We start from the raw sequence: 27642 nt of genomic DNA, 5'->3' as shown, positions 1-27642 counted from the left end.
ACCACAGTGAGAAGCCCGCGCACCGCAACGAAGAGTAGCCCCTGCTCGCCGCAACCAGAGAAAGCCCGTGGGCAGCAACAAAGACCCAACGCAGCCAAAAATAATAAGTATATAAATAAATTTTTTTTTAAAAAGGTGGCATCTACTGGTAGAATGGTGTTTCAGTGCCAGACTAGAGTTGGAGGGAACAGAACTGGCTGGCAGTGCTGCTGTTGAGAGGACACAGTGGAAATAAAGCATTCAGTTTGTTATTCAGTGTTTATTAAGTAGATTCAGTCTTATATATGATATACAGATTCAAAAGAAAAAGGATTCCACATACTTATGAAATCAGTGCATTTAGCAAGTAATACCATGGAGATAACAGCTCGATTAACAGCTCATTGGTCTTTTGTTAAGTGAGGGGAGAGGGAGTTGGCCTGTGCTAGTCATTCCACAAACAAAACAGAATTTAGTTGCATCACATAGAGAAGACACATTCTAAGAATTAAAATATTAAGCCACATTTACTGGAAAAACTCACTATATAGAACACAAATAATTTTTATAGAGCATTGAGGAGGAAGTCCTCACCTGCTTAGAAGAGCCACGTTAAGTTGCATAGGTGCATATCTGTAAAAATATAATTTAGAGGTGAAGCCATTGATTAAGTAATAAAGAGTCATCTTTAAAAGTTGGTGCCATCTGCTGTTTGTCTTAAGTGCCATATGCTTACTGTCTGGAGCCCCCTGCCCATCCCCAGAGGTGACGCCTCATGAATGAGCTGCCTCCAGGGGACCCTGAAGAAATGCTTATACCATCTGCACTGGAAAGTCTTAAAACTCATCTCAGGTGGGGAACTTGCGCTCTTCCCCAACGTGTCTAAATTATGCCAGGGGATTGGAAACCTCTCGAGTTGTCCCTAAATCTTGGGTGGCTTCACCCTGAAGCTCCCATGAGTCAACGTGACCTTCCCATTCCCAGGCTGTCAGGAGAAGAGCTATATCCACCCCCGGCTCTGCAGCCAAGTCCTACTTTCACTTTTCATGAGTCCACGCAGTTTCCCACCTGCAGCCGAAAGGAAGTCTCCCTTCTGAGCCCTGCTCCTAAATGGACCATATGACAGAGGCATATGGGCCATCTGCCGCATGGAGATTTTTCTGAGCTTAGAAAAGTATTCTTCAGCAAATCTGAGTTCTGTGTGGTGTAGGTTTCTTGTTTTTGTTTTTAGGTGGAAACATAGGTAAAAAGTGAGAGGTTTTTGTTTTGTGGCTTTGCTAAGCAGATGAGCTTTGAGGTGCACCTTCCTCCTCAGGAGCGAGTCTTGCAGGACACACAGGGACCGGGGCATCTGTACATGTAAACAGTACACTTTCACTGAGTCCAAAATTAGGAGCAAAAATACAAAGGTTCACATTGGTCTTAGGTAGATACAGGCGAAAAAGGACTGAGCTGTTTAGCTCATAAACAACAAAAACAAAGTTTGTAAAGCACCACTAAATTATATAAAAATCAGACCATGGACGGATTGAAACTGGTATTCTGGTGAAATACTTTACTATCTTGTAAAAAGTTTTACAAAAAATTACAAATTAAAAGTATCAACCCTCTGAGTTCAAAGCAGCATTTTGAAAATGAACTGGTAATTAATCCTATAACCACCCCTGGAGTCATAAGTGGCCCTTGGGAATAGGGATGGCTGGGTTCCACCTGTTTGAAATCTTCTGAAACCTTCCAACGCCCTGCCGGTCCCCCTCCCCCTCAACACTGTCCTTGGGTATAAACTGAGTGGTGACGGTAAAATGAGTTTTAGATGGGTTGTACTCTCACTGGTCTACCAGATGATCCACCACTAAGACCAAATTCCCATTTCTCCTCTGATTCTAACCTTGTGGGATTAGCCCCCTGCAAAGACTCTGGAACTGGTATATTCTATTCTTGCATTACCTCTTAAACGTAGGATCCCAAATGATCAATTTGTGCCCTGAGGCCCTCCGTAAGAACTGGCTGTGGGGCAGGGCTTTGGACGCCCCCTTTAGGAGAAGGCAGTCCCTGGGGTGAGGGGGGACAGCAGCGAGCTGGGTTCAGCAGAGCCAGCTCTTTGGTGCTTCTCCAAGTCCGGAGGAGAGGGATGGGGTTGACGCTGCATCTTTTAAAACAAAAGCAAAACTGAACAAGTTCCCTGACTGGACTAGCTAATGGAATCCTGTTTCCACACAGTAACTTGCTCCTGATTCTGCCGTCACGAGGGCTTCACGTGCAGCTTCACTAGGAAGGAGCCCACCCAAGAGGTGGGGTCAACGTGACGGGATCCACTGTCCTGGAGGGGCTCTGGGAGCCCCAGTGGACCTTGACCACTATCATCATTTGCTTCCTTTCTCTTTGAAGCACACTGAACCTACATACACTCTTACCGCGGTGCTAAGGCCGCTGAAGGTGGTCAGTTAGGACAAGCTTGACTCAGAAAAACACTTCACACTGTAGCTTATACGGAGCTTCAGATCTAATCCCTTGTGCGGGTAGTGGCGGAAGCCCCTTCCCCAGTCTTTCTCACTCCTGTGTGTTCAGAAAAGCTAACCGTTTGTGCCTGGCTTGGGTACTGCCTCCGGGAGGAGAAATGACATGTGAAGCAGTTGATGTCAAGAATTCTAAGGCGGCGATTGTCTGTGCCAGTTTTCAACATTAAGATTTTCACAAATTGCCTGGGGTAACATTTTGCAAAAGATCTACTGATTACTTTTCGTAGTATTGTTCACACACAAAAATAAATATTTACACAAATTCAAACGTCCGGGAGTAGTACTGAGCAGATGGGGGCGGGACGTGTGGACGCTGGGGGGTGGGAGCGGCCTCGGGCACTGGAGCTTGTGCTGTGCTGACGGTGGGTCTCGGCGTCCCGGCCCTGGCTGGAGCCTGGGGACTAGTCAGATGGAAGGCAGAGGTGGTGTGGCTGCGTGGGGTGCTGGAGGCCACTTGGGAGAGCAAAGGCCACCCTCAACCTCTCGGGGCTGGAAGCAGGCAGGGGGCAGGACCCCCTGCCCTTCCGACTTCCTGGATCCGGGGCCTGTAGCTCAGTCGTGGATCCGAGGAGGGGGAGGCATCCACGCTGGAGCCCCCTCACCACCCCTCCGGAGGGTGGTCTGCCAGTGCCGGGAGGCAGTTGGCTGCAGAAAAGCTGGTTTGGGAAGGGGGTGCCTGCTTTGGGGTCGAGCGGCTCTCGACCCTAGGGTCCCCTCGGCCCTGGCTCCCCTGGGACCTCTTTGCTCTGAGGGCGGAAAGGCAACAGAGGGCTTCTGCCAGCTCCGGGCAGGGGCGGGCAGCAGAGGGCTGCTGTCATGGCTACGGAGTGTTGCATGGAGAGGCCCTGTGGGCCTAGTGAGGTCTGGGCAAATCCCTGGTTTTAGCAGCACTGGTAGGTATTGCACTGAGCAAGAGGAAGTGCCTATCGGGGAGGAAGGAAGCCAGGCCAGCCTTTTCTTTTTGCCCTTTTTCACACTCCAGGGATTATGGGTTTCTTCCAGGACTGGCCCCTGCAGAAGGGCGGGTCCTAGGAGAACCCAGGTGGCTTCTCCACTTCTGCTGATGGTCCCTTTCCTCCAGCCACGGGGGCGGGGGACGGGAGCTGCGGTCCACCCGGGAGCTCGCAGCTGCCTTTCCTGACAGCCAGGGGCGCACCCTGCAGAAACGAGGGGGGTGGGGTCGGGGGCCCTTCCCGGCGGGTGTCCGAGGGGCCAGAGCCTGTGCGGAGAAGTGTTCAGACCTGGCTCCCTGGGGGCAGGGTGAGGGCAAGGGCCCAGCTGGCCGGCTGCCGTGCCCCAGCACTCTGTCCTGTCAAGCGCCCGGGCCAGGGGACGGCCAGCGGCTGCTCGCGAGGGCCGAGGTCCTCCCTGGGCTCCAGCTCCTGGCCTCCCCTCTGGACTTACCTCCCAGGCAGACACACTGGGTGGGGGAGGTGGGAGACAGCCGTTCAGAACAGGCTCAGGGCACATCCTGGAAAAGCCCACGCTGGAGTGTGAGGTAGAATACGGGTGACCGTGTGACTGGGGCGTCTGTGGGATGGGGAAGGGGGAGCCGCTTTTGTTTGTCTTTGCTCTGCAGTGGGTGTGGGTGAGGTCCTCCTGCTTGGCGGGGCTGGGCGCTCAGAGGGCCAGCCAGCCCGGCGCCCCCGCTGCCCCCAGCCCTGCCGGCCCCCAGCCCGCGCCAGTGTAGTGATATGGAATGTTAGGTCACAGGGATACATCCTTCTGATCAGACAGACACAGACTGGCAATCTGTACAAACACAAAAGAATCCATTTTCAGAAAAATAAATTACTAAGGGGAGAGGAAGAAAGGGTCCACTTTGTTTTTCTCAATAAATATGCAATTCTGCTCACCTAAGACTTGAAAGGTAATTATCTGGGGGTGGGATTCTAACATCAGGGTCCACGAAGATGATTCTAAATAGAGCTGCGGCCCCAGCGCCTTGTCAGGGGGAGCCCCAGCCCTTCCAAAGCTGCCCCGTTGGCCTCTTCCAAGCAGGTCAGAGCACCCGTGTGGTGAGATTCCAAAAAAAAGTGTCCTTGTGCCCAGAGTCTCAGGCGCTTGGAGTGTGGCTAGAAACAGCTCTTTTGCATCCACCTCTTTCAAAAAACAAAAGGTACCAACTGGTGAGGCGGGAAGCCGGTCCGGGGCTGGGAGAGCCTCCTTCCCTAGGGTAGTGCACTCCACGTGCTGCTGGGTCAGTTCTGCTGTAAAATGAGGTTTTCCAGTTCATCTGCTGAGCGCAGCAGGAAGGCGGCGGACTCCCGGTAGCCGGCGATGAGCTGCCGCACGGCACTGATCTCGGTGGGGCTGAGCTGGGCAGTGGGCATGGTCCGGCTGGTGCTGTTGCTGGAGGGCGTGGGCGTGGGCGTGGTGGAGGTGGTGGAGGCCCCGCCTTTCATGCTGAGGTCCGTGGGCCCTGCGAGGAGGGGAGCCAGGGTGAGGAGGGGCACCCTTTCCCCTATCCTGGGGGCCCGAGGCCCTCGTCTGTCTCCACGGTTGTACCCCTAGTGCTTAGATGGGGGCCTGCAGACAAGACGTGGGGTTCTCTGTTAAGCCCGAGGGTGATCCTGCGTTGGGGTCGGGGGGGAGGCTTTGGCCTCGGGCCGGGCAGGACTCTGATGCCAGCTCCCTGGCACTCATCGCACCTCGGCTGCTCTCTGAGGACTGTCAGGCCTCTGCGCTCTGGGCTCTGGTCTCCGGGTGAGGAGGCGGCCTCGAGCTGGCGGGGGGAGGGGGCGGCTAAGACACTGCCGGTAGGTGGGGGTCCGACGCCCCCGAGGGGGACAGGGTGTGGAAAGCCCCAGACGACCAGGAAAAGAAGCACCCATGTGTGCGCCTCATGAGACAAGGAAGGGGCTTCTCAACCGCCGCCGCCGGGGAAGAGCAAGAAAGAGGCTGGCTGCCCTGGGCTGCCCTGCTTGGGCCTGGGAAAGAGGCCGGGGCTGGAGCGGCCAGACAGAGCGCGCCCTTCCAGAGAGCGGCTGGAGGCGCAGGTGGAGGGAGGTGCTGGGGGCTGAGCCTCCTCCCGATGGGCTGCAGCACCTCGAAGCCCCTTGCCTTTGAGAAGTTCTCTTGTGCCCAAGCGAGGTGGACGGGAGAGCGTAGGGTGGGTGTGTGAAGGTGGGAAGGTCAGACAGGACCCAGAGGGGCCCTCTAGAGAAATCACCTCCCCTTTGCCCTTGAACGGTGGCAACAAAGAGGGAGCCTGCAGTCTTACCGCAACACACTGGGGGTGTGTGCTGGGGCCACCAGGACTGGTCTCCCCTCCACCTTTCCCAAACGGCTCTGTGGGGTGCACCGTGGCTCTGGAGTCAGCGAGCCCGGACTGGCGGCCTGCTCGGCCCCACCATGGGCGATTCCTAACTTCCCTGGGCCCCCGGCCCTGGGGCTGAGCCACGCCGGTGAAACCCTCGGCGCGGCTCGGGATGCTCAGCCTACGGGAGGCCCACTGGGAAAGGGCTTCCAGGAGACACAGAAGCTCCTGGAATTGGAGCATTCTTTCGAGGTGTTCAGCAAGAAAACCGCCAAAGGAGAGGATCTGGCGGTGTGGGAGCGGAAGCTTGCTTGGGAGGCCTTCTGTGACCCAACTAGGTCCGTCTCCCTGTGCCCTGCCCAGCCCCCAACCCCCATAAGCAGAGATCATCGTACATGGGTGTGTGAGGCAGTTCTCAGTTACCAGCCAGCTCCCCACTACCCCACTGGTTCCGACAGCCAGTTTGAATCATTATTGCACCTACACTGGCAGCTTTCTTTCTTTCTTTTTTTTTTTGGCCGCACTGTGAGTCTTGCAGGATCTCAGTTCCCTGACCAGGCGCTGAACCTGGGCCACGGCAGTGAGAGCCCGGAATCCTAACCACTAGGGCACCAGGGAACTCCCTATAGTGGCAGTTTTTATGCTGCTACAGAGATGGACAAGCCCTTGTCACTGGAGACACATAGACCAGAAATAACACCTTGGGAGAAATTGTGGAAACTCGACTACTGCTAAAAGGAAGCTGGTGCAGCCCCCAAAAGGGGAAGGAAGTTGGAATCTAAGATGGGACAGTCTGTCACATGGGGTTATTTCTTCTCTAATCAGAGAACAGGGACGTCAAGCAGGAGGTCCTGGGAACTGGCCTGCCAAGGAACATCCTTGGAATTGAGGGTCGAGGGAAGTCCATTAAAATGAAACACAGGAGGAAGGACTGGGGCTGGGAACTGCTGGGAAGGGCAGCCAAGCAGGTGGCTGGCTCCCACATGGGTGCCTGCGGGGATAGTCTGGGAGCAGGCAGGGGTGCCTGCGGGGATAGTCTGGGAGCAGGCAGGGGTGCCTGCGCTCGCTCCCGGCTGCTGCAGGGTCTGGTCCCCTCCAGACACTGGCTGGGGATGGCAGAGGAAGGCCGGAGCCACCTGCCACGTGGGTGTGAGCTGGCCCTGGGCTTCCTCTCTTTCCTCCCTCCACCCCCAAGCCTTGTCCTCTTCACTCCTATGCTCAGAGCAGGCCTTCTGTCTCTTCCCCCAGGGCTCTGGTTACAGGCAGCCACTCAGGTGGCCTGGTGGTTGCTAGAGGGGCCGGAGCGGGTGCGAGTTGCCCAGCACCCCAGGTAAGACAGGCAGAGCCTGAGTCTATCTGGGCTGACCTGGATTTCCAGATCCACCCATGATCTAAGTGAGGAGCTCTGAGCCACCAACACGACTGCCCAACCAAGGTGCCAAATGGGCTGAACCCTCGTTTAAGGGCTGCTGCTGGGAGGGCAGTGGGACTGGGACTGCCCGTGGTGTTCTTCCAACTGCTGGACCCAAACCCAGTGCTCACAGGACGCCACTGCCCCAGGCAGGAGGTCAGCGAGCAGATCTCGGCCTCCGTGACCTCGCCACCCACTTCTAAGGAACCAGGGAGACTGAGGTACAGGGGCAGAGCTAGTGGCCTTTCTTGAAGCCTCTCCGGCAAGTGTGAACAGGGCGGGAGGGCAGCAGGCCTGGCCCTCAAGAGAGGCCGGAGCAGCCCTGGCAGCTGCGGCCCGAGACAGGCCCTGCTGTGTGGTGCCAGGTGGGGGCCTATCACCATCGCCTGCCCCCTGGGAAGGACTCTCCCCATGCGCAACAGGGGGGGGGGGCTCTAACTTCCCGCCCCGCACCTGTCTCCAGACACACTCTACCAGGGTCCCCCACTCAGCAGGGCTGTCAGATCGTGCTCCTTCCCGGAAGGAAAGCAGCCCGCCTGGGACAGCCATTTCACCCCTGCTGCAGCTGGCCACTCTGGCCTCAGCCTCAGGGATTAGGGCCAGGCAGCCTCTTATTTTAGGTTAAGAGGCATTAGGAAAGGATGAGAAGTTAAGCCCAGGCAGGAATCTTCCAGGGACCCACACGTACTTGCCGGTGGTAGGGGGCAAGGTGAGCGAGGGTGTCTGGGCTTTCTGCCATGGGTAGGGACCAGCTGCCTCCATCGCTGCCCAGGAACAGTAAGGGGTCTCCCATGGCCAAGGACAAGGGCCTGAGAGGAATTCTCAGGCATGTTCAGCCAAGACCTAGAACCAGAATTCCCTGGCCTGCGGGTGGCACCTTCCTCTAACCTACTCGTCGAGCAGCAACTTGCTGTCACCCCCAGCCTTTCCTCTCGCCTCTGAACGACCCCCAAAGCACACTGCTTCTGCCTCCTGTACTACCCATTAAAATCTCACCACAAGGGCAGACAGCACAATTCATAGCCTCCTTTGGTTAAAGCCTATCTGTGGCTCCCGCTGCACACAGAACTAAATCCAGATACCTGGCTCAAGAGGCCCTGAGATCACCCCCACCTGACCCCGCCAGCTCCGGGAGGCCGCCAGGCTGCCCTCCACCGGGGGAACCCGCTCTTCCCCTGCTGCACCTGCCACCCAGGCCTCAGCGTGAAAGGGCCTGAGGTCCGCACTCAGGGCAGCACCTAGCTCCATGGGGAGGTTTCTATCTTTTGGGGACTGTTTCTCCAATATTGGCCTGTGTTCCGTCTGCATCAGAGTCACCTGGGCAGAGCTACAGGGGGCACCTAGGGAATCACCAGCTCCTGGGGTTAGAGTGGGGGACAGACGGCTAACCACTGCCCCAGGTGACCTAGATGGGGCCCCACAGTGCAGCAGAAAGGGCTGGGGCCCTGCTCCCAGGTGAAAGAACCTTCATCTCGGGGCTTCCCTGGTGGCGCAGTGGTTAAGAATCCGCCTGCCAATGCAGGGGACACAGGTTCGAGCTCTGGTCTGGGAAGATCCCACATGCCACGGAGCAACTAAGCCCGTGCACCACAACCACTGAGCCTGCGCTCTAGAGCCGTGAGCCACAACTACTGAGCCCGTGTGCCACAACTACTGAAGCCCGCGTGCCTAGAGTCCATGCTCTGCAACAAGAGAAGCCACCGCAATGAGAAGCCCACGCACCGCAACAAAGAGTAGCCCCTGCTCGCTGCAACTAGAGAAAGCCCGCGCACAGCAACGAAGACCCAACATAGCCAAAAATAAATAAAATAAAATAAATAAATGTTTTTTAAAAATGAAGAAATGCTTTTCAAAAAAAGAACCTTCATCTCACATGTGAGGTCTTAAGTGGTGGCCTGGAGAGGGAGGTGACCTGCCTGGGACCAAATCCTGGCTCTGCCATCAACTCTGCAAGACCTGGGCCAGCGACCGTCTCACTGAGACTTGGTCATTTTGGGTGAGATGAGGGTGTGGAGAGGCTCAACTCAGGTGAAGAGCAGGGCCTTGGCTGGGACTCTGCTCCCAGTGGCCCGTGGAGGTGGCAGTGGGGCAGCGGCGGGGGACCAGGGAGAGGCCCAGCAAGCCTCCGGGGAGGCCAGAAAGGAGTGGAAGGCTGTTCGTTTTAACCTTGTCTTCCAAGCTAAGGACTGGCTAAGATTATGAGATGGGGAGGGTCCCTGTGCCAAGAAGGAGTCACTTTCCCGGCCTGCCTCTGCTGCTTCCCCGCCTGCCCCGCCCCCTTCCCAAGGCGGCTGGTCAGGGAGCCGCAGAGCCTGGTGTCCCGCACTCACCATTACTGTGATTTCCTGTTTGGAGGGAGGCAGGGGGCTGCAGGTTGCTGCCCAAGGCCCCGTAACCACGGTAACTGTAGTTCAGGCCACCGTTGACGTACACAGGGTCCTGGGAGTAGGAGGAGGCTGGCAGTGAGTAGGTGGAGTGGGTGATGGCTGCAGAGTCCCGGGAGTGCTGCTTGTCCAGGGCTATGGGCTCGTCCTGCAGAGCGGGAGGCAGGCGCTGGGGAACCACAGGCGCAGCAAGCCCTGACCACGGTTCCTGGACGGGGGTGGCTGGTGGCCCCAGATTTGCTGGGACCCGACACGGGACCTGCAGGACTCTGCCTCTCCCCGTGGCTGCCTTGCCCAGGGCCTCCCCCAGCCCCCCATCTGCTCATCTATCTTCATGGCAGAGTTAATCTGTCCCTGCCCGGCTGAAGACACTCTCAGGGCTCGGGATGAAGTCCAGATTCCCTTCCTAGGTCTGCAAGGCCTTTGTGTCTGGGCTCCTCTGACTCCCCCACCACCACCACCCGCCTCCCCCCAGCATCTCCATCTCCCATCTGAGGATGCCCTCCCTGCTCCCTCTGCACCCAGGGGCCGTGGTAGTATCTGCGGGATGGCTGAGGACACCCTCCCAGTGGCTGGCAGCGAGCAGGCACCTGAGAGGACTGGTAGATCTCCAGGCGCATCCTTTTGGCTGCTTTTCTCGTCTCGCTCTCACAGGCAGCTGCCAGGATGTTTTCTGCCATGGCCGAGGTCAGGTGGGGAGGTGTGGGTCTGGTCTGCAGGCAGAATGGGGATGGAGCCAGTGTTAGGGTGCAGAGACCCTGCCCTAGAGGTGGGCAGGGCAGCACTGGGCTTTGGGCTCCTCTGTGAACCCGGGGCCACAACGCCTGCTTCCAGGGGTATTGGGAGGGCTGTGGGAAAAGCGCCCGGGCGGCCGGGAGGGTGCGGGGAGCCTGGGGCTCACCATCTCCATGCCGTTCTTCTTCATGCGCCGGCAGGACTTGAGGTACGTGCGGATGCGCTTGCGGGCCCGCTCCTGGAACTCAGGGAACTGCCGGCTGCAGGACTCGATGATGGCCTGGATCTTCTCCTTGGGCTGCTTGGAGATGGGCACCATGCGGTCCAGGTTCTCGTCCACAAAGAGACGCACGAACATCTGCAGGAGACACAGGCTGTGGGAAGGGCTGGCCCGGCTGAGCCCCCGCCCCAGCCGGCCGTCCCGGGCGGGCGCTCACGTTGAAGGCCTTGAGGCGCTCAGGGTCCATGCCCTCGGAGTCATTCATCTTGTCATTGTCCTCATGGTCGTCGTGGTCATCGTCGTCGTCATCTGCTGTGGGGGCCCGGCCCACCGTCAGGTCCTCAGGGCAGCCACTGACCTCGGTTTTGATGGAGTCGTAGCTCCCCGAGCTGTAGGGGGGGGACTGAGAGAGGGCGGGGTGGGGCAGAGGGTCAGGCCACGGTGAGCGTGGGGGCAGGCGCGGCGAGCACACCCAGCTGCCACGTGAGCCACGCTGCAAGGCCCTGAGCAAGTCACTTTCCTTCTGCTCCTTCCCCCTGTGACACGGGGACAGCGACGCTGCCGCCCCTCCCTGGGCGGCTGTAGGAAGGACTGCCCACAACCACACATGCAGAGGCCTGGCGCCCTGGAGGACTTCAGTGGAGGGGATAGTGGTTTACTCCGCAGCAGTGCCCACGCCAGGACGTGCCTCATCGCACGAGGGAAATGCAAACACAGAAAGGGCTCCTTCCCGCCACCAGCCAGCCTCTCCTGCTTGTGCCAAGATCTGTTCTGGCTTCGGGGTTTTCCTCCCTGGTCCCCAAGGGGCTGCAACCCTGAGTTGACAACCGAGGTGTCACAAAAGCAGTGAGTGTGCTGTCTGTCGGGGATGAGGAACAGATGGGCTGGGAGAGAACCAGCCAAACAGACAGGCCCATCAGGCAAAAGGGCATCCCCGCAGCTCCCGGGCTGGGCTTCTCCTGTCTGCCGCCACCCCTGGAAGTCACCGTGAGCCCCGATGCAGAGCGTGTGTAGGAAGGGGAGAGGGAACCAGGCACAGCCCACTGGGCAGTCACCTTGTCCTGCAGTAGAGAAGGGACCCACCCCCTGAGCCCCTCCTGGAACAAGACCCTTCCCCAGCTCTCCTGGGAATGCACTTCCCCACTCTCCTCTCTGCTTTTTCCATCTTCTTCATCCTTTGCTGCTCAGTTCCCATCCGGTCTCCTGCCCCCTGCCACACGTGCTCTGGGAAGGCTCCCCGAGGACCATTGTCATTTGCCTTTTAGAAAGTTTGCGGCTTTGGCGAGTCCTGACTTCACTCAGTGGTACCCTGACTAGCAGTGTCCTGGAGACATGGTCCCTGCTCTCAAGGAGGTGGGCATCTAGTAGGCAGTCAGGCCCAGGAAACAAACAGCCGCAGATCACACCCTGCAACGTGGCCACATAGTGGCCCAGACGGCATACAGCTCTTGCTGACAAACGTATAAAGACAGACACTGATTGGTGCCCTGCCCCACGGTAGCTGCCACCACCAGCCTCCATGTGACCACACCCACCGGGGTCGGCCCTCCCAGGGTCCCTGGCCTCGTGCCCATCTCTTGATCCACACATAGACTCTGAAGGGGAAAGGACACCCAGGTCCTCTGGCCTCCCACTGGGCTGTGTCAGACTCGCAACCGAGGGTCAAAGGCGCCTTGGGCAAGTCACATTCCCAGGTGCTCTTTGGCCAATCCTCTGCCAGCGTCAGTGGAGACAGAAGAGCTATCAGTGGCGCTCATGCTCCCATCTCACTTCCATGGTCCACACACATGGCCTAAGGCCGCGGTGGCAAACTCATGCTCTCTGGCTCTCTGCCTGCCGAGGCAGCAGCTGTGCCTGCCCCTGGGACCCAGTCAAAGAAGGGAAGACAGTGCTCTGGCCCAGTACCTGCCCCGCAGCCTGGGCTCAGACACACAGCGACGACTGAACACCCGTTCATTTGTACAGAACCTTCCCACGAGACACGTCATTGGAAGCCAGCACTGGCACCCACCCCACACCCTCTGCAGAAGAGAAAACAGGCCCTGGGAGGGGAAGGAACCTGTGCAGGGGCCCGTGGCTGCAGCCCAGGAGTGTAGGGCTCTGAGAAGGCACCTCTGGCCCCCCTAGCCCGGGCAGAAGAAAACACCCCCCAGGAGAGCTCCCGCCCCCCATGCCGCACTGCACTGCTGCAGGAGACCTCAGTGGCCCGGAGATGGCTTTCGGAAGCAACAGGGGAGGGGGAGGGGAGCGCCAAATGGTGGGGCACCTGTCCGCCCCCCCGTTAGCCTGGTCTATTGAGTTTCACACATCCACATCCCTGGGGCCACAAACAAAGGCCTCACCTTTTTTCTGCACTATCTGTAGAATGGGGACAGGCATGCAGAGTAGCCAGAAAACATGAGGCCTTGGGCCTCTGTGCTGAATGTAGCCCACTTGCTGCTGTTCCTCACAGCAGACTCTGTTTTGGAGGCAGAGGGGGGCCAGGCCACACGTCACCCATCACGTCCACCAAGGCAGAGGCCAACAACCCCACTTCACAGATGGGGGTGCAGGCTGAGAGAAGTGAGGACCTTGCTCGAGGTCAACTGAGCGGTCTCCCATTCCAGAGCCTCCCCAGGAAAATGATGGCAGAGCAGCCACGGCTACCACCCTGACTTGGTGTCACAACCCCGGTACGCGTGATTTCACCTCAGCCCCGCACAACCCTGCCGTGTATGGGCGCGGCAGAGGCTCACAGCTCTGGCGGGCCAGCAGCCCGCAGCCCCACACACCTCGGGGGTGGTCTTCACCCCGTACTTGACGCGGCTCCGCAGTCCATCGGCGTCGGAGGGGTAGGAGGGCGTGCCAAGCGCTGAGCCCTGCGGGAGCTTGTCGCAAAGGTTGATGGGCTGATCCTCGGCGGTGGCGGTGAAGTCCACGGGGGCCACGGTGCCGTTGCCATTCATCTCGGGGAAGGCGGGGTCTCCCTGTGTGCTGCTCGAGGTGGACGGGTTCAGGGTGGAGGAGCCATTGCCGCTGCCGCTCTCGGAAGAGGAGTCGTCTGAAACAAGAGGCCTGGGTGTGAGGCCCCACCTCAGCACCCACTGTCCCCTGAGACCCCCCCCAGCAGGTACGTGGCCACGGCAGCCACAGGGGGTACTTGCCCTGTGTTGTTCTCACGAGCATCCCTGGGCACTAGGTGAGCGCTGCCGTCCTCGCCGGGGGCGCCAAGAGGCTAGCCTTGCCCCAGCCTGAGGTGGGGGCAGGGTCCCTCTGCCAGAAACTGGGGCCATCAGGAGCGGAGCGGCCATGGAGCGTGCCTCCTGCCCTCCACCCCACAAAAGCCATATCCAGCTTGGAGGGCCCGGGAGTGAGTGGCTGCAGCCTCAAGTCTGACCTGCCTGCCGCAGGTCCAGAGGTCCTCGGACACCCCAGGGGCTGCATGGGGCCTGGCCAGTGCCCCCCTCTTCCTCCAGCTCACCACTGCCTTGCCCCTTTACACCCTCTCCCCACAGGACCCCTTCCCCAAAGCAGACCCTCGAACTTCTCCATCCTCTGCCTGAGGAAGGATGGCTCCACTGTGACACCCCTGCCCCAGTTAGTCACTCTCTCCAGCAAGCAGGCCCAGGCCAATCCTGGCAGCCTGTGCAGACAGAGATCTGCCCTTGGTGCACGGCCACATGGCACTGAACACCCAGAGCCAGGGCTGCGGGTGCATCCCTGGCACCTCATGGGCCATCCCTGCTTTCCTGAAGTGACAGCCCAACAAAGCTCTGTGGAGGGCGCCCCCTGCTGCAGACAGCACGGCATTGCTGGGGGATCTAGGAGGACAAACTTTTAACTAGGGGCCTAGACACTTCAGATAAATTCCAGGCCCCTTTCCCCCACCCTGCCCCAGCCTCCTGCTTGATCAGCTGAGAAGGCAGAGGCCCAAGCTACGCTCAAGATCCCGGGGTCACTGTCAGGTGAGTACCGCGTGGTTCCTGGTGGCGCCCAGGTGCCCAAGCGGCTCTGCACCTGCAACCAGAGTGGGTGGGGGAGGGGCGGCCACTGTGAGCCCTGACCGCCTCCCAGGCCACCCCCTCCCCCAGGCCAGGGTCGCGCACGACCCCACCCCCACCCTCCCAGCCGGCAGATTATGAAGATTTAGTTCCTGGTGCTGGGCACTGGGCACGCGCACCTCCGGAGCGTCCCCATGGCGACCAAGCGGCTCTAGCTCGCCAACCAATCACTGGCCTCCCGGCTGCCCAGGGGCGGGGCCGGGCTGCCCATCAAGCACCCAGGGCCCAGGGCAGAGGGGGATGGGAAAGGCCTCCGCACCATGGCACCCCTCCCCCTCGGCTGCCGCAGGTCCCCTGGGCCAGGATGCCCCTCCTTCTCCCCCTCTTCCTCTGGGCAGTCACTGCTCTCTCCATCCTCCTGCAGGGCAGCTCTAGGCTCTACTCAAAGCCACCCCAAAGATCCCCTCGCCTTGCTCAGCTACATCCCACAGTCCCCAGGCTAGCCGCCCTGCTACCTCTGGAACCTCACCGCCCATCCCCTCCTCCTCAATCACAGATGGGTCTGGTTTTCTTCTGGCAGTGTCTCCAGCCACCAACCTAGATATTTGTGGAATGAGTAGTATTTACTGAGCACCTACTGTGTGCTGGCTCTGTCCCAAGCTGAGAAACAAAGTAGTGACTACCACCAAGATACCAAGATGCCAGCCCTCCTGGGGGGACAGATGCACATTACTGAAACACACAGAAAGTGAATGGGCCACCAACTTGCCAAACCACATCCACCCCACCCCCACCCCATCCAGCCTCCTTGGCCGACCTCCCCCCTCAGCACCCCAGCTCCCCTCGCTCACCGCACCCTTTCCCAGCACCAGTCTAACTATCACTCCCCTGTTCCCTAACCTTCCTGCTCCCCACAGCCTGCCCAAGAAGAGTCGCCACTCTTGCCGGGTGTGTTCTTGGTCCCATGATCTCTGCAGCCTCCCTCAGCCCAGGTCCCACTATGCTGGGCCACTTCTGAAGCCTCACACCTCCAGGCCTCTGCTTGGGCTCTGCTGCCTGCCTGCCATGTTGCTTCCAGCTCAGTAAATGTCAGTCCACCTTCAAGACCTGGCTCAATGCTACCTTCTCAGAGTAGGCCTCCTTCCTCCACTGTCCCTAGGAAGGAGGTACTCAGAGCCCCGAGCCCAGCCTGGTGCCCATCCTTCCGAGGGATACTTCATGCCTCCTTCAGTGGCTCAGGGTCGGTCCTGAGAGCTGCCTACGTCCCCACCAGGGCTGGGCCCATTGCCAGAGAAGCCCCAGCACCCGGGATTCAGAAGTCTCTGCCAGGGTCGAGGAGCTGGAGGGCAAGGACTGACACCCCTCCTGGCCAACTGTCTGAGCTCCTCTGAGCTCTGGCCGGTGCCCATTCTTAGCTCACCTTGCAGATGTGACTTCACATCCTGGCACCACCCCCAAAAGGCCACTTGCTTGACCTCAGAGGGCCTTGTCTTCCTCCTCTGGAAGGAGGGGTTGCTAGGAGGGTCAATGGGCACCACACCAAGCACAGAGGGAGCCAACTGTCACTACGCTCAGCATGGGCGTCAGGCCAACGGCCTCCTGCAGCATCACACCAGGAACGGGCCCAGAGGTGGCACCCCGACTGCCTGCCTCCCGGCTAGATTCCCTCCAGGGAGGACGGACCCTCTCGCCCTGTGCATCTCCAGGCATGAGCATGAAGGAGGCTCGGTGCTGTGAGGACACACGCACGTGGGTGTGTGTGTGTGTGCGCACGGGTGTGTGTGTGTGTGTGTTCCCAGGGCCCTCCAGCTCAGGAGCCCAGGGTGCTGGCCCAGACTCTTGAGCTGCCAACACCCTCACCCCAGGGCTGTGCACCTCAGGCGCTGGCTCCAATGGTGGCACGGCCCCTCCGAGTAGGCAGATGCCACCTCAGTCTGATAGGGGAAGTGGCTGGGCAGATGAGACCCATGAGGTCAGGAGCCCGGACCTCGTGTAGCTATGCATTCCAAGTTTTTAGAAGAAACTGGAAATATGCACCATTATGTAAATATCCAGATTTTTAAATATTGGTGACTGACTTACATTGTTCACATTTTGAAAAACCTTACTGGACAAACGGACAAACAAAACGTGGTCTATCTATGCAATGAAATACTATTCAGCCATAAAAAGTAATGAAACTCTGATACATGCTATAACATGGATGAACTGTGGAAACGTTAAGCTAAGTGAAATAAGTCAGAAGCAACAGGACGGGTATTGAATGAGGACACTTACATGCAGTATCTAGAATAGTCATATTCATAGAGACTGAAAGTATATGAGGGGACACCAGGGACTGGGGGAAGGTGATATGGGGAGTTATTGCTTAATGGTTACAGAGTTTCTGTTTAGAGTAATGAAAACTCTGTTTTGGAAATAACGTGTGCTGGTTGCACAACATTGTCAACGTACTTAACGCTGCTGCATTGTACACTTAAAAATGGTTAAATGGCAAATTTTATGTTTCACAAAATTTTTCACCACAAAAAATTCCCCCAAAACAAAACAAAAATCCTTGAGTAGGCCAGTGGGCTCCAGTTTACAAGCTCCATTTGCTGCCACCGCATGTATCCAGGGGCCAAGCCTCTCCCGCCTCCACTCTGCATCTGGGGTCAGGAAAAGCCAGCGACACACACAGAGCCCTCCTCTGGGGCAAAGGTGAGTCACAAGTGCCTCCCCCCACCCCCCAACACGCCGCCCTTAACCTGCTCATGGGCTGCCTGCAACCCGGGGTCCACTTCCTGCCGACGAGGGAGGCCATGGGCTTTAGGCAGAATGCAGAGAGGCTGTGTATCCTTGAAGACACTCCTTCACTTCCTTTCAAAATGGGTGCCATGTCAGTAAAATAGGATTTATAAGGTGTAGACAATACCTGGCACAAAGAATAGGTGCTTAAAAAAAACCCCGACTCCCTGCCCCTGCCCAGGCCTTCTCACTTCGTAATGCACTTGCTTCCCGAGCATGGCTTTTCCAGACTGGACTGTGGGCTTCCGGGGTCCCCTCGGAGCCCAGCTTGGTGCCAGATCTGAGGTGGGCACGGTAAGGGGAGGTGGGAGAGGGACAGGGCCGGGAAGATGCTGTTCCTGCCCTCGTCCCTTCCTTTCTCGAACACTTACTGGGCGTCAGGCCTGTGTGGGGCACTGGGGACACTGAGGTGAAAAGATGGGGGTGGTCACTGTCCTGGGGCTCATACTCTAGGGAGCAAGAAACCAAACATAAGGTTCTAGAGGACACTGGGCTCTGGAGAGAGCCTTGGAGTTTCTCGCCCTTGATCCCTGTCCCCCCCCCTCCCCCTGCAACCCCTTCCTCCTCTGGGAAGCCCTCTCTGACCGCAGCACCCATCGAGGCCCCAGTTCTGGACCACCCGCTGCGGATCTCACCCCAGGGAGGGTGGAACTAGGGTGGGTGCTGGGCAGGAGGAAGGAAGGGAGGCAGGGCAGGCTTTCTGGGAGAAGCCTCCAAGGACAATGCTGAGAAGGCCCTGGGGCAAGGGCTGAAGCCCCCTGACCAAAGCAGGGCAGAGGGCTGCTGAGGACAAGAAAAGCGGCTGCATCTGTCCAGAGGCCCCGAGGCAGCGGCTGTATCTGTCCAGAGGCCCCCGAGGCAGTGGTGATGACCCGGCCGCAGTCCACGGACTGAGTTCAAACCCCCAAGCTGAAGCCAAACTCTCCCCAGGCCCGCTGGGCCCTCCCACCCTCGCTGTCACCCCATCCAGCTGTGTGCCCTGGCCTCTGCCCTTGTTCCCTCTTCTCGGGACACTCGGAGTTCCCTTCCCTCCAGGGCTTTGTTGAAAGGTCACCTTCTCAGTAAGATCTCCCTGCCCCCACTCTGACACGCTGACCCCTTTACCCGTTTTTTTCAGAGTGTTTATCACCTCCTTACATATTATGTCTATGGTCTGTGCCCAGCGCCCCCGTAAGCTGCCCCAGATCGTTCCTGCCTCTCCAGAAACCACACCCCTTCCTCTGGTGAGGGCACCCCGAGTCTTCCAGGGTGAGCACGCGTCCCAGGCCCAGCCAGTCAGCACAGTCCATCACAGCGATCCGTGATGGGCATCTGACCAAGCTCGACCCATGAAAGTCAGTCCAGGGGCTTTTGCAGAAACGACTGGGAAGAGGGACCCTCCCCTCACCCCAGGGGCTGCTGAGCCCACTCAGCAGGGAGGCCCTCACCCAGAAGGCAGGGCTGACAAGCTGGCACAGACAAATCCTCCCTAAATCCGTCCGTGCCCAAAGCCAAAGAAGGCCCTAGACTTTCTGGTTATAGGAGCCAATGATTTCCTTAACTGCTAAAGCTGGCCGGAGGCAGGTTGCATCACGTGTGCCTGGTTTGGTCTCTGAGTAATCCACGGTCCTGCCCCCGGGAGGGCCCGAGGGAACGGAGCCTCCACTGGCCCTCTCCTCACTGTGGGCCACCCCAAACCCAGGAGGGGCTGGCTGCAGGGCCCGCCCTCCCCCAGCGCCCGGCACAGCCCTGGCCCAGAGACCTGCCTGGCACTGTGTGGGGAAAGGAAGAGGGAGAAACATCATCATCCCAGGCTGGGGCAAGCTGGGTTCTGATCCGTTCCTAGTTCTTTCCTCCTCCCAACCCTCTCCAAAAAAATGTGACTTAGGGAGTCACGCACGCAAACCCTTGCCCGAGGAGCAGGGCCGGGGGAGCAGGTGCGGGGCCGCGCTGTCTCCCGACCTTGGGCACAGCCCGCCTCCCTGGCTCCTCTTATCTGCAGTCTAGGGAGTTGCCGCTGACGCCCTCTTGGGCTCTGACACTTTATGACCCTGTGAAAGAACCCAGCTGGCCCCATGGGCACCAAGGGCCCAGTACACGGAGGGCAGGAGTCGGGCCTTCCGGGGGTGCAGGCCTCCAGGCACGGGACACGGAGCTGGAAGTGACCCTCTTGTCTCCACCTGGTCCTTATCTGTGCAGCTGTGGCAGGAGGCCCCTCCAGGGTGGGCACCCCACCCACAGCCGGCCGGCTGGAGCCCCGAACAACGCCAGCAGGACAGGACTGCCCTCAGCCTGTGACCGCAGCGACAGGGACAAGTGCAGTGCGGGGCCACGGGGAGGCGGCGGGAACGCACCCCTGCCGAGCATGTCCACAAAACCAGGCCTCCCTGGCTCCGGCGAAGGGCAGCTCCCCGGTCTGGGCAGGACACAGGGCCCACCACCTGTGCCCGGAATGCCTATGGGCAGGGAAGGACTGCGTGCCCATCTATGTAACGCGGGGCAATGCGCTGCTATTCAAATGGGGGAATTAGTGATGAATGGGGGAAATTGTTCCTCCTTCTGTCCAGTCTCCAGAAGGAGACAAAAACCCCTTTTACCTCAGCAAACAATGCCCTTATGTGGGCGCCAGCGCCCCGCAGTCCGCACAAGCCCGGCTCTGTGCGAGCCGCCAATCGCCACACCGGGCTCTGGGGCCACAGCCAGCGGCGCCCTCTCCCAGGGGCGACCCTCGCAGGCTCCCAAGGAGGGCTGGGCAAGAGCGCGAAGGTCCACCGGCCCTGGGACCACGGGCCGGGCGTACGGCCCCACCAGCCCGGAGTGCCCGCTGCAGGCTGCCTGCTGTGGCCAGAGGTGCGGCTGGGCTGCCGCAGGAAGCACCCCTTCCTCGGCGGGCTTCCAGGCAGGGGAGAGGAGGGGGCGTCGATAATTCACACACACAGGACGTGGGCCCGGAGGAGGCGGGGAGGGGAGAGTGCTGGAGCCGCAGCCCCACCGCGGCCTGGCGGCCCCCAGGATGTGGAAGAGCCAGCCCCTCCTCCCCCCACCCACGTGGCTTCGGGCTGCAGTCCGGGGGCACTGACTCTGCTCTGAATTTGGGGTGCGCGCCTCGCCAGGGCTGGCCTCCGCTCTGACAAAGGCCAGTGGCCAGGCTGTGTTGACATGATGCATGGTTCCCAGGAGCACCAGGCTCCTGGCAGGCTTACCCTGCTCTTCCTCCCGGAAGAGGGCCCTGGGGTCAAACGGGGGACACCGAGGAGTCGGGTGAGGCGGTGTCACTGGGACCCCACCATCCTGGGCGGTGGGGCCACACCGGGCATCTGCCCCACAGTCTGCCTTCGGACCCCGCTGCCCACCTAGCTGCCCCTCCTGAACGCTACCCCGCTCCATCCCTGTGGTTCCAAAGGCCTGGCCCAGCCCCTGCTCCCCATCCCGGCTCCACTCCTGCCCCCTAACACCCCCAGCACCTCTGTTCCACAGCATCCACCTTCCTGCCCTTTTATGACTCGTTCCTGAAGCTGGTATCAACACCTGAGGCCCTCAGAGTCCAGAGCGGCGCTGTCCAACAGAAACTTAACGCGAGCCACCTACGGAATTGTCAGTTTTCTAGTAGCCACGTTAAAAAATGTAAAAAAAAAAAAAACAAGTGGAATGAATTTTAATAAACTACTTTATTTAACCCAATATATCCAAAATAGTATCATTTCAACTAATAATTAATACCATGTTAAATCTGAGATACCTTACATCCTTTTTTCATACAAAGTCTTTGAAACTCAGCGTGTATTTTACACGGTACACCTCAATTTGCACGAGCCCTTTTCGATAGCGGTCTGTGGCTCCCATGTTAGCGCAGACCCAGATTTTTGTGATTTCCCCCTAAAACTGAAATCATTTTGCTCAGCGCAGGGACCCTGGGGTCTCAGCCCCTAGAGAGGTGTCCAAGTTGCAGATGAGAGTTGGGGTCTTGGGGCAGGTGGCCTGAGCAGGGCTGGCGGCGGGGCACTGGGGGCGGGCGCCGCCTTCGGTGGGGGGGTGGACACCAAGTATGTGGCAGGCGCCGGGCAGACTCATTGTGCCTGATTTGCACAACCACCCCCTGGAACAGACATCATGAAGGAACCAGAGGATCCCAGAGGGAAGTCATCGGCTGTCACACAGCGTGAATGGAAGAGCACAGATGAGCCCCAGTGCTGCCTGATTCCCCGAAGCACCCACCCCTCATACTCTTTCTTCTCTTGGCCTCGATTTGCCCATCTGTACTATGGGACAGCCCCCACCCCTACCACTGTCCCACTTTCTGCCGGCCCTCCCCAACATATCCTGGCCCATTGTGCCCCGGGGGAAAACACTCCCAACATGGACTGCCTGGGTCTATGTCTTCCCAGGCCTGACAGTTTCCCTGGCCCCACCCTCAAGGCCAAACACAGGCAGTGAGCCCTCAAGGCTAATTCAGTGTGCAAATCTCTAGCTGAGAGGTCCCCTGCACCCCCTCACCCCAACCCCAAAACAAATGATGTGTTCTGAGAGCAAAGAGAGCCACTTCGGGCAACCATGTGTGAATGATTCATGGGGCAGGGCCCTAGCCCCAGAGCCTGTGTGCTTGTGTGTGGCTTCTGAGGGCCTGGCAGGCCTTCTGCCAGCCGGCCAGGAAGCCCGTCTGGGTTCAGTGCATCCCAGCCCTTAGGTCAGAGTGATCACGCCAGCGTGGTCACTTCCTGGTTCCTGGGAACGTCGCCTGTGGACAGGCTCGGGTGGCAATGCCTCTCCGACACACCCCTCCCCTGGCCTCCTCTCCAGCACAGCAGGCCTGCCTCCACAGAGGGGCAAGAGGCAGTTGGGTTTCCACGTGTCCTGGGCTGGGGAGGGGGGCAGGGGGGAGCAGGGCTCTGACACCCCGATGGCTCAGCAGGCCTAGGCGAATCTTCCAGGTGTCGGGGGGAATCTCCCTCTCCCTTTCTCAGCAGGTGAACTTTACCTCTAGGGCCCTGGAGCGTGTCCTGCCCTATGCCCCCACCAGGCGTCTGGGGGCCTGTGAGGGCCTAAGACCCTGGCAGCCTGCACAAGGCCAGGGCTGTGCAGGCCTGGCCTGCTCTGGGGATAAAGGGATCTCTCGGTGCTGTCTCCCAGCCTCCCTTACCCCGCAGCGGCAGGAGGCCAGGACAGCCCAGCATTGTCTGTGCCGCCTGCAGCCCAGTTGATGATGGACACTTTCCTGTGACCCGGGCCTGGCAGGGTGGCCCACGGCCAATCCCCGGAAGGGCTTGGGCCCTAGTTCTGGGGTTGGGGGGCGGGGGCAGGAGGCCGCCGCTGCCACCGCCTCTCTCCATCCGGTGCGGATGTTTGGAGCCTTGAATAGAAGCAAATAGCTACTGCTCTAGGAGGGAGTATGTGACCTGTAGCCAGAAAATGAGGCCCAGACACAGCTTCCAGTCTCACCTGAGAAAGGTGGAGTCAGGACCAAGATCAGGCGTGGGGGAGAGGAGGCTCAGTTCAAAAGCCCACTGCGGGAAGCCATCCCAGGGAGGCCACTGTGAAGGGGCCACAGTCCTCCCCCCATGTGACAGTGACCAGGGAGGATGCCCAACCACGAGGGTCAGGTCCACAGTGAGCAGGGTGCAGCAGGCTGTGAAGCCTTGGGGCCCCGGCTGGGGAGACAGCTGCTCCAACCGCAGGGGTGGGCCCGTGGGAGGGTGGGTGCCATGCGCAGAGAACACGAGAAGTGGCCGAGGCTCAGGGGTAACGCGGGCGACTGTCTCCGAGCCTGCCTGGCCTGGCCCCAACCCCACTCGCGGTACAGCCTCTTGCCTCTTCCCTTGCACCAGCAGCTTCCACCCCTGGCCGGGAACACTCCCGTGGCATCCTCAGTGCCCGGCACAGTGGCCAGCACACAGGAGCTAAGCTGCTGCCCGGGCGCCTTCTCCTTGGACAGAAGAGCTAACTTGCAGCTGCCCGTGGGGCTGCCCATCAGTGTGGGAGCTTGGGACGGGTCTGGGGTTTGCAGATCAGGGAGCAGGATCCTGGGAGACGTAAGGTCCCCCAACAGGCCCTGGCACATGTGGGTGGTGAGCAGGACAGGAACTCAGGAGATGCTAGAGCAAGCTGTGGGTGCCCAAGCCGCGAGCTTGTAAAGAAAGCCGTGGTCAGAACCCCACAGGGCGCAGTGGGCAGAAGGGATCAAGAAAGACCTGGATGGATGAGGAGACAGGACTGGACCGCGTGGGGCAGTGAAGGGTCGGGTGGATGGGGTAAAGTGAGGCGGACTCCTGACCCACCTACAGCCCCCTCAGCCTGTGAGTGCCAGTTGGCCACGGACCCCAGCCTCCGGCTCCTCAGCAGAGCCTCCTGCAGCTGCCTGGCCACCTGAGAGGAAACGATCCCATCTCCGTTCACCCAGCCTTCCCTGTCCACACACTGTCCAGTCCTCACCCCGCCATCCAGTGACGGGGAGGGATTGGCCCCAGGCCACACAGCAGAGAGGGAGCAGAGGCAGAATCTAGCCTGGGCTGGCTCACCGTGGCTGGGGTTAGGGCACACTCCCCCCTGCAGACCCACCCTCCGTGGAGACTGGGGAGAGAGGCCCAGGTGGGTGAGGACAGGGGAGGCGGCACTGCTGTAAATACCGAGCCCTGGGCAAGCAAGTCACACACCTGCTCCCCAGGTGACCGCCCCTGCTGCTGCCCAGTTTGCGTGTCTGGGTTAGTGGAGCGCCACACCCAAGGGCAGCAAGAGCCAGGAGGCAGGAAGCCTTGGTCTTCTCACAAAGGGCTCCTGAGACACACCAGGATTAATGGCTGCAGTCACGCAGGCCACGCTACACACAGCAGCCAGGGATCAGAGGTGAACAACTTGCTTAAGACCGCTCTGCAGGACCAGGGCAGGCCAGGACCTGCTCGGGAGAGCCACGGCAAGGTGCCAGGGGCCGCCGGCAGGGGGCCGTGTCCGGGAGAGACCCTGGGCCCACAGAGGCGGCTTCACCTCTCTCCTTCTTCCCGGACCCCTTGCATGCCAGCCCCTCGCCTGGCCTGGGCCCTCTCTCCTGGCTGACGCTTGGGGCCACAAGGAGCTTCTGGAGACATGTGACCCAGGAAATCCCCAACCCTGGCATGCAGCATCTTCCTCCCTTCCCAGCCTCCTCCTGACGTGCTGCCCAAGCTTCCCAGGCTGTTGAACACCTGCCTTCGACATCACAACGCAGCCTCCTCCGAGAGGCTTCTGCTGGTCGCCCGTCTCTGCCACTAGCTTCTCAAGAGCCGTTTGCTGGGCACCTGCTCTGAGCTGAGGGCTGGGGATAAAGCCCAGAAGAGGACACTCGGCCCTGAGGCTGCTCCGTGCCGCACTGTTTGTGACAACAGAAAAGGGGGGCTGGGATGTCCTTCCCCATGAGTGGCCCAAACATAGGCTCTGGAGTCAGAGACACCCTTGCGGCCACTTGGAGTCTGGGTAAGTTACCTCTCCTTCTGCAGGTCAGGCCTAGTCACAGCTCTGAGCCCACAGGGTTGCAGCCAACCTGCCACCAGCGCAGAGCTGAGCAAACAGCGGGCTCAGGAATGGGACCTTCAGTCACTGGGATGACCAGACAACCTTTAAAAATGCCATATCAGCGATGGGGAGAGACGAGACACCGTGTGGAAAAAAACGTGGGTCCAACACTACACGATCCCTACCCCCACCATTTTTTTTTTTTTTAAAGGAAACGACTTTGATTATATACACAGAAAAGACTAAGAAAAATAGCACTGGTAACATTGGTAACTTTGACTGTCATTTTTTTTTTTGCTCCTGTTTTTTTTCTGTTTTCTACAATGAATGTAATACTTGTGAAATAAGGTAAAAAATAAGATACGTTTCTTCAAAGACACATCTCCTGCCCTCAGAAAGCTTACAACCTGGCGGGGATCCCACATTCTGTGTGCCTGTCCCTCTCCTGCAGGTTCCTTGAAGGGGCGAGGGGTTATCAGCCTCCCAGGCCACAGGGCTTGATATTCATGTGACAAAACTGGTGGAGAGCCCTGAAAGAACCAAAGGCTTAAGCCAGGACCCTCAGTGCCTTGGTCCAGCCTCATGACGTGGTGATGGCCACTGGAGGAGAGACTCCAGACGTCCAGTCTGAAGGCAGAAAGTGCTGGCACCATGTCCCTGGAGGGAGGGAAGCTCCGAGGTCCAGTGGGTCCCAGAGGCCCAAGGCTGGAGGAGCCTCTCATCTGAGAGGCACAAACAAGAGGTCCCCCAGATGCCTCACAGCTCCTGCCCAGCAAACCCCAATGACCCTGCAGGAAGACAGAAGCAGGACCCTCGGTTCTTCCCTGGCGGTGACTTCCTGTCTGCCCGGAAGGTGAGTAATGTCCACTCCCCACCCCCCGCATCCCTTCTGGAGGCCAGGCCTCACATTTTCCGCTCAGGAAGAGGCAGAGCAAGAGGCCTGGTGAAGCACATCAAGGGGAAATGGAAGGAGAGGGCCCTGGCCTGGCCATGCATCTGACATCCAGCAGCCTGCTGGCTCACCTGCCCGGCCTGGGTCCTCTTTCACTTATTCATTTAACAGACACTCCCCCCGACTTGCTCTGTGCCAGGTGCTATGCTGGGCACCAGGGAACTGGCTCTCAGGGTGCTTAGTCGGTATCTGGGGAGGAGACGGTCATCAAACAGATAATCCCACTGATGGGGCATAACTACAGATGGATGTGCTGTTTGGTCCTAAGTCAATGCCAGACCACCGTGTCTCTGGACAGAGTCTCAACAGTTGGCTTCTTCCAACTGTCCTTCTCTCCACCCCCAAAATGCACCTCCTGGGTGTTTTTCCAGGCACCTATGATGAGACCAGGGCTCTGTGTGGACACAAAAGAAAGCCCAAAGCCTCAGCTGGGGCTTAGTGGCGGGTCTGGAGGGGACCTGGCTGTACGTAGACTGCAGGCAGTGGTGGGAACGGCCTGGATCACTCAGCCCTGGATCACAACTCAGAGGAGGTAGTGCTCTGAGTTTGGGGGGACAGCCTCCTCTGGTTCCCAGGCTCCCGTGCCCATCTTCTGGGGAACCTCGCACAGGACCTCGACGCCTGCCAAAGAGGAAAGAGGAGGGGAGCAGCCTTGGCAACCCCTCCCGACTCTGGCCAGATCACCCCAGTTCTCTCACCGATCAACAGTTCCCTCCCCTGAGACGGGACAAGAGCCCTGTGCTCACCCACAGCAGCTCCAGCCGCCAATGAGGAAGCACCATGGGGTTCCCCGGCCAAAGCACCCGATGCTGTGATTTCAAGAAGCCAGGAACGGGACCCGTGAAAGAGACCTGTGAAGTGAGGCCTCGCAGGCAGTGGCAGGCTTGGGGACAAAAGCACAACCGTGTTTGTGTTCGTGGCAAGCACACTCCCACACCTGCTGAACGTCAGACAAGCTCCCAGGAGTGAGAACTGGCCTGATTCATTCCTGGTCTCAGCCATGGGACCTGCCCTGCCAAGGCCCAGCCCTTATCTGCCTTTGCTAAAATTTGAAAAAGGGGGAGGAGGAGGTGTTGGAGGAAGAGGAGGGCCCCAACACATCCACCAACAGGTGTGAATCTGTGCAAACTGCCTGGTTTCTTGAGATGCTCTGGCTGTATCCCTGACCAGCAGGGGTGGGATGCTGCTCCCTGGCACGGCCTTGGGAGTCCCCACACTTTCTGGCTAAAGGAAAAGACTCAGGTGCTCAGACCGGGGGTATCATCAGGAACAAAGAACCCGACTTGGCGGGGGCAGACCTCTCTCCCCTCTGGATGGTGTGCTGGGGGTAGGCCTCAATAAATGTTTGTTCCTTTATTCATTCGGGCAACAAACATTCAGCAGGCCCCTATGACGTGCCAGGCATGCAGCCAGAGTCACCGGGGACGGAGCAGAGAGCAAGATCCACGTGGTCCGCCCCTTGCAGAGCTCACAGTGGGGGCCTCAGACTGAGGACCCCAGATGGAGGACCGAGGGCCAGAGACCGAGCACCAAGCCATCCTGGGGGTCGGTGGCGTTGGGGAAGCTTCTGGATGAAGGCACATGAGCAGGGAGTGGAGACCATGGAGGGCTGTGCCTGGATGCACACAGAGCCCCTGCTTGGCCTGTCCCTGCCCAGTCCTTCTTTAACAACAGGGGACATGAGAACACCCTGAAGCCCCCAACGGTCTCCCACCGATTCACTGATGGGAGTGGGATCTCAGCTCACTGCAGGCACCTTCACAGGGAGGGCTGGAGGGCTGGCCAAGGACTCCAGGCCGGGTCTGCGCCCAGCTTTGGGAGCCCACTGGTCTGGACAGACATGGGAGTCACCACCAGATCTAGGACCAGAAGGGCAGCAGAGACCAAGCCAGCCGGTCCCTCAAAGCCTGCGACCCCCTGCACTGGGTCTGGGTCGGCCTCTGGCCAGCACATCAACC

At 59.2% G+C, this 27642-nt stretch overlaps 1 protein-coding gene across 7 annotated transcripts in view; it reads right to left on the bottom strand.

Annotated features, from left to right (window-relative positions):
* Positions 1–239: 239 nt before the first annotated feature.
* The window catches only part of NOL4L (nucleolar protein 4 like), a 129392-nt gene continuing 101989 nt past the window's right edge, over positions 240–27642 (bottom strand). For 6 of the 7 annotated variants that reach the window (XM_059895875.1, XM_059895876.1, XM_059895881.1 and 3 more), the window contains 6 exons: positions 13279–13547; positions 10725–10910; positions 10454–10645; positions 10143–10265; positions 9499–9700; positions 4254–4920 (listed from right to left, as the gene is read on the bottom strand). In XM_059895875.1, the coding sequence (XP_059751858.1) occupies positions 4700–4920; positions 9499–9700; positions 10143–10265; positions 10454–10645; positions 10725–10910; positions 13279–13547 (1193 nt within the window). In that variant the 3' untranslated portion in view covers positions 4254–4699. The other variant, XR_009497472.1, reaches the window with a different exon arrangement.

This window comes from Balaenoptera ricei, chromosome 15, assembly GCF_028023285.1.
Source record: "Balaenoptera ricei isolate mBalRic1 chromosome 15, mBalRic1.hap2, whole genome shotgun sequence".
Classification (NCBI taxonomy): domain Eukaryota; kingdom Metazoa; phylum Chordata; class Mammalia; order Artiodactyla; family Balaenopteridae; genus Balaenoptera; species Balaenoptera ricei.
This window is presented reverse-complemented; position numbering and strand designations above follow the sequence as displayed.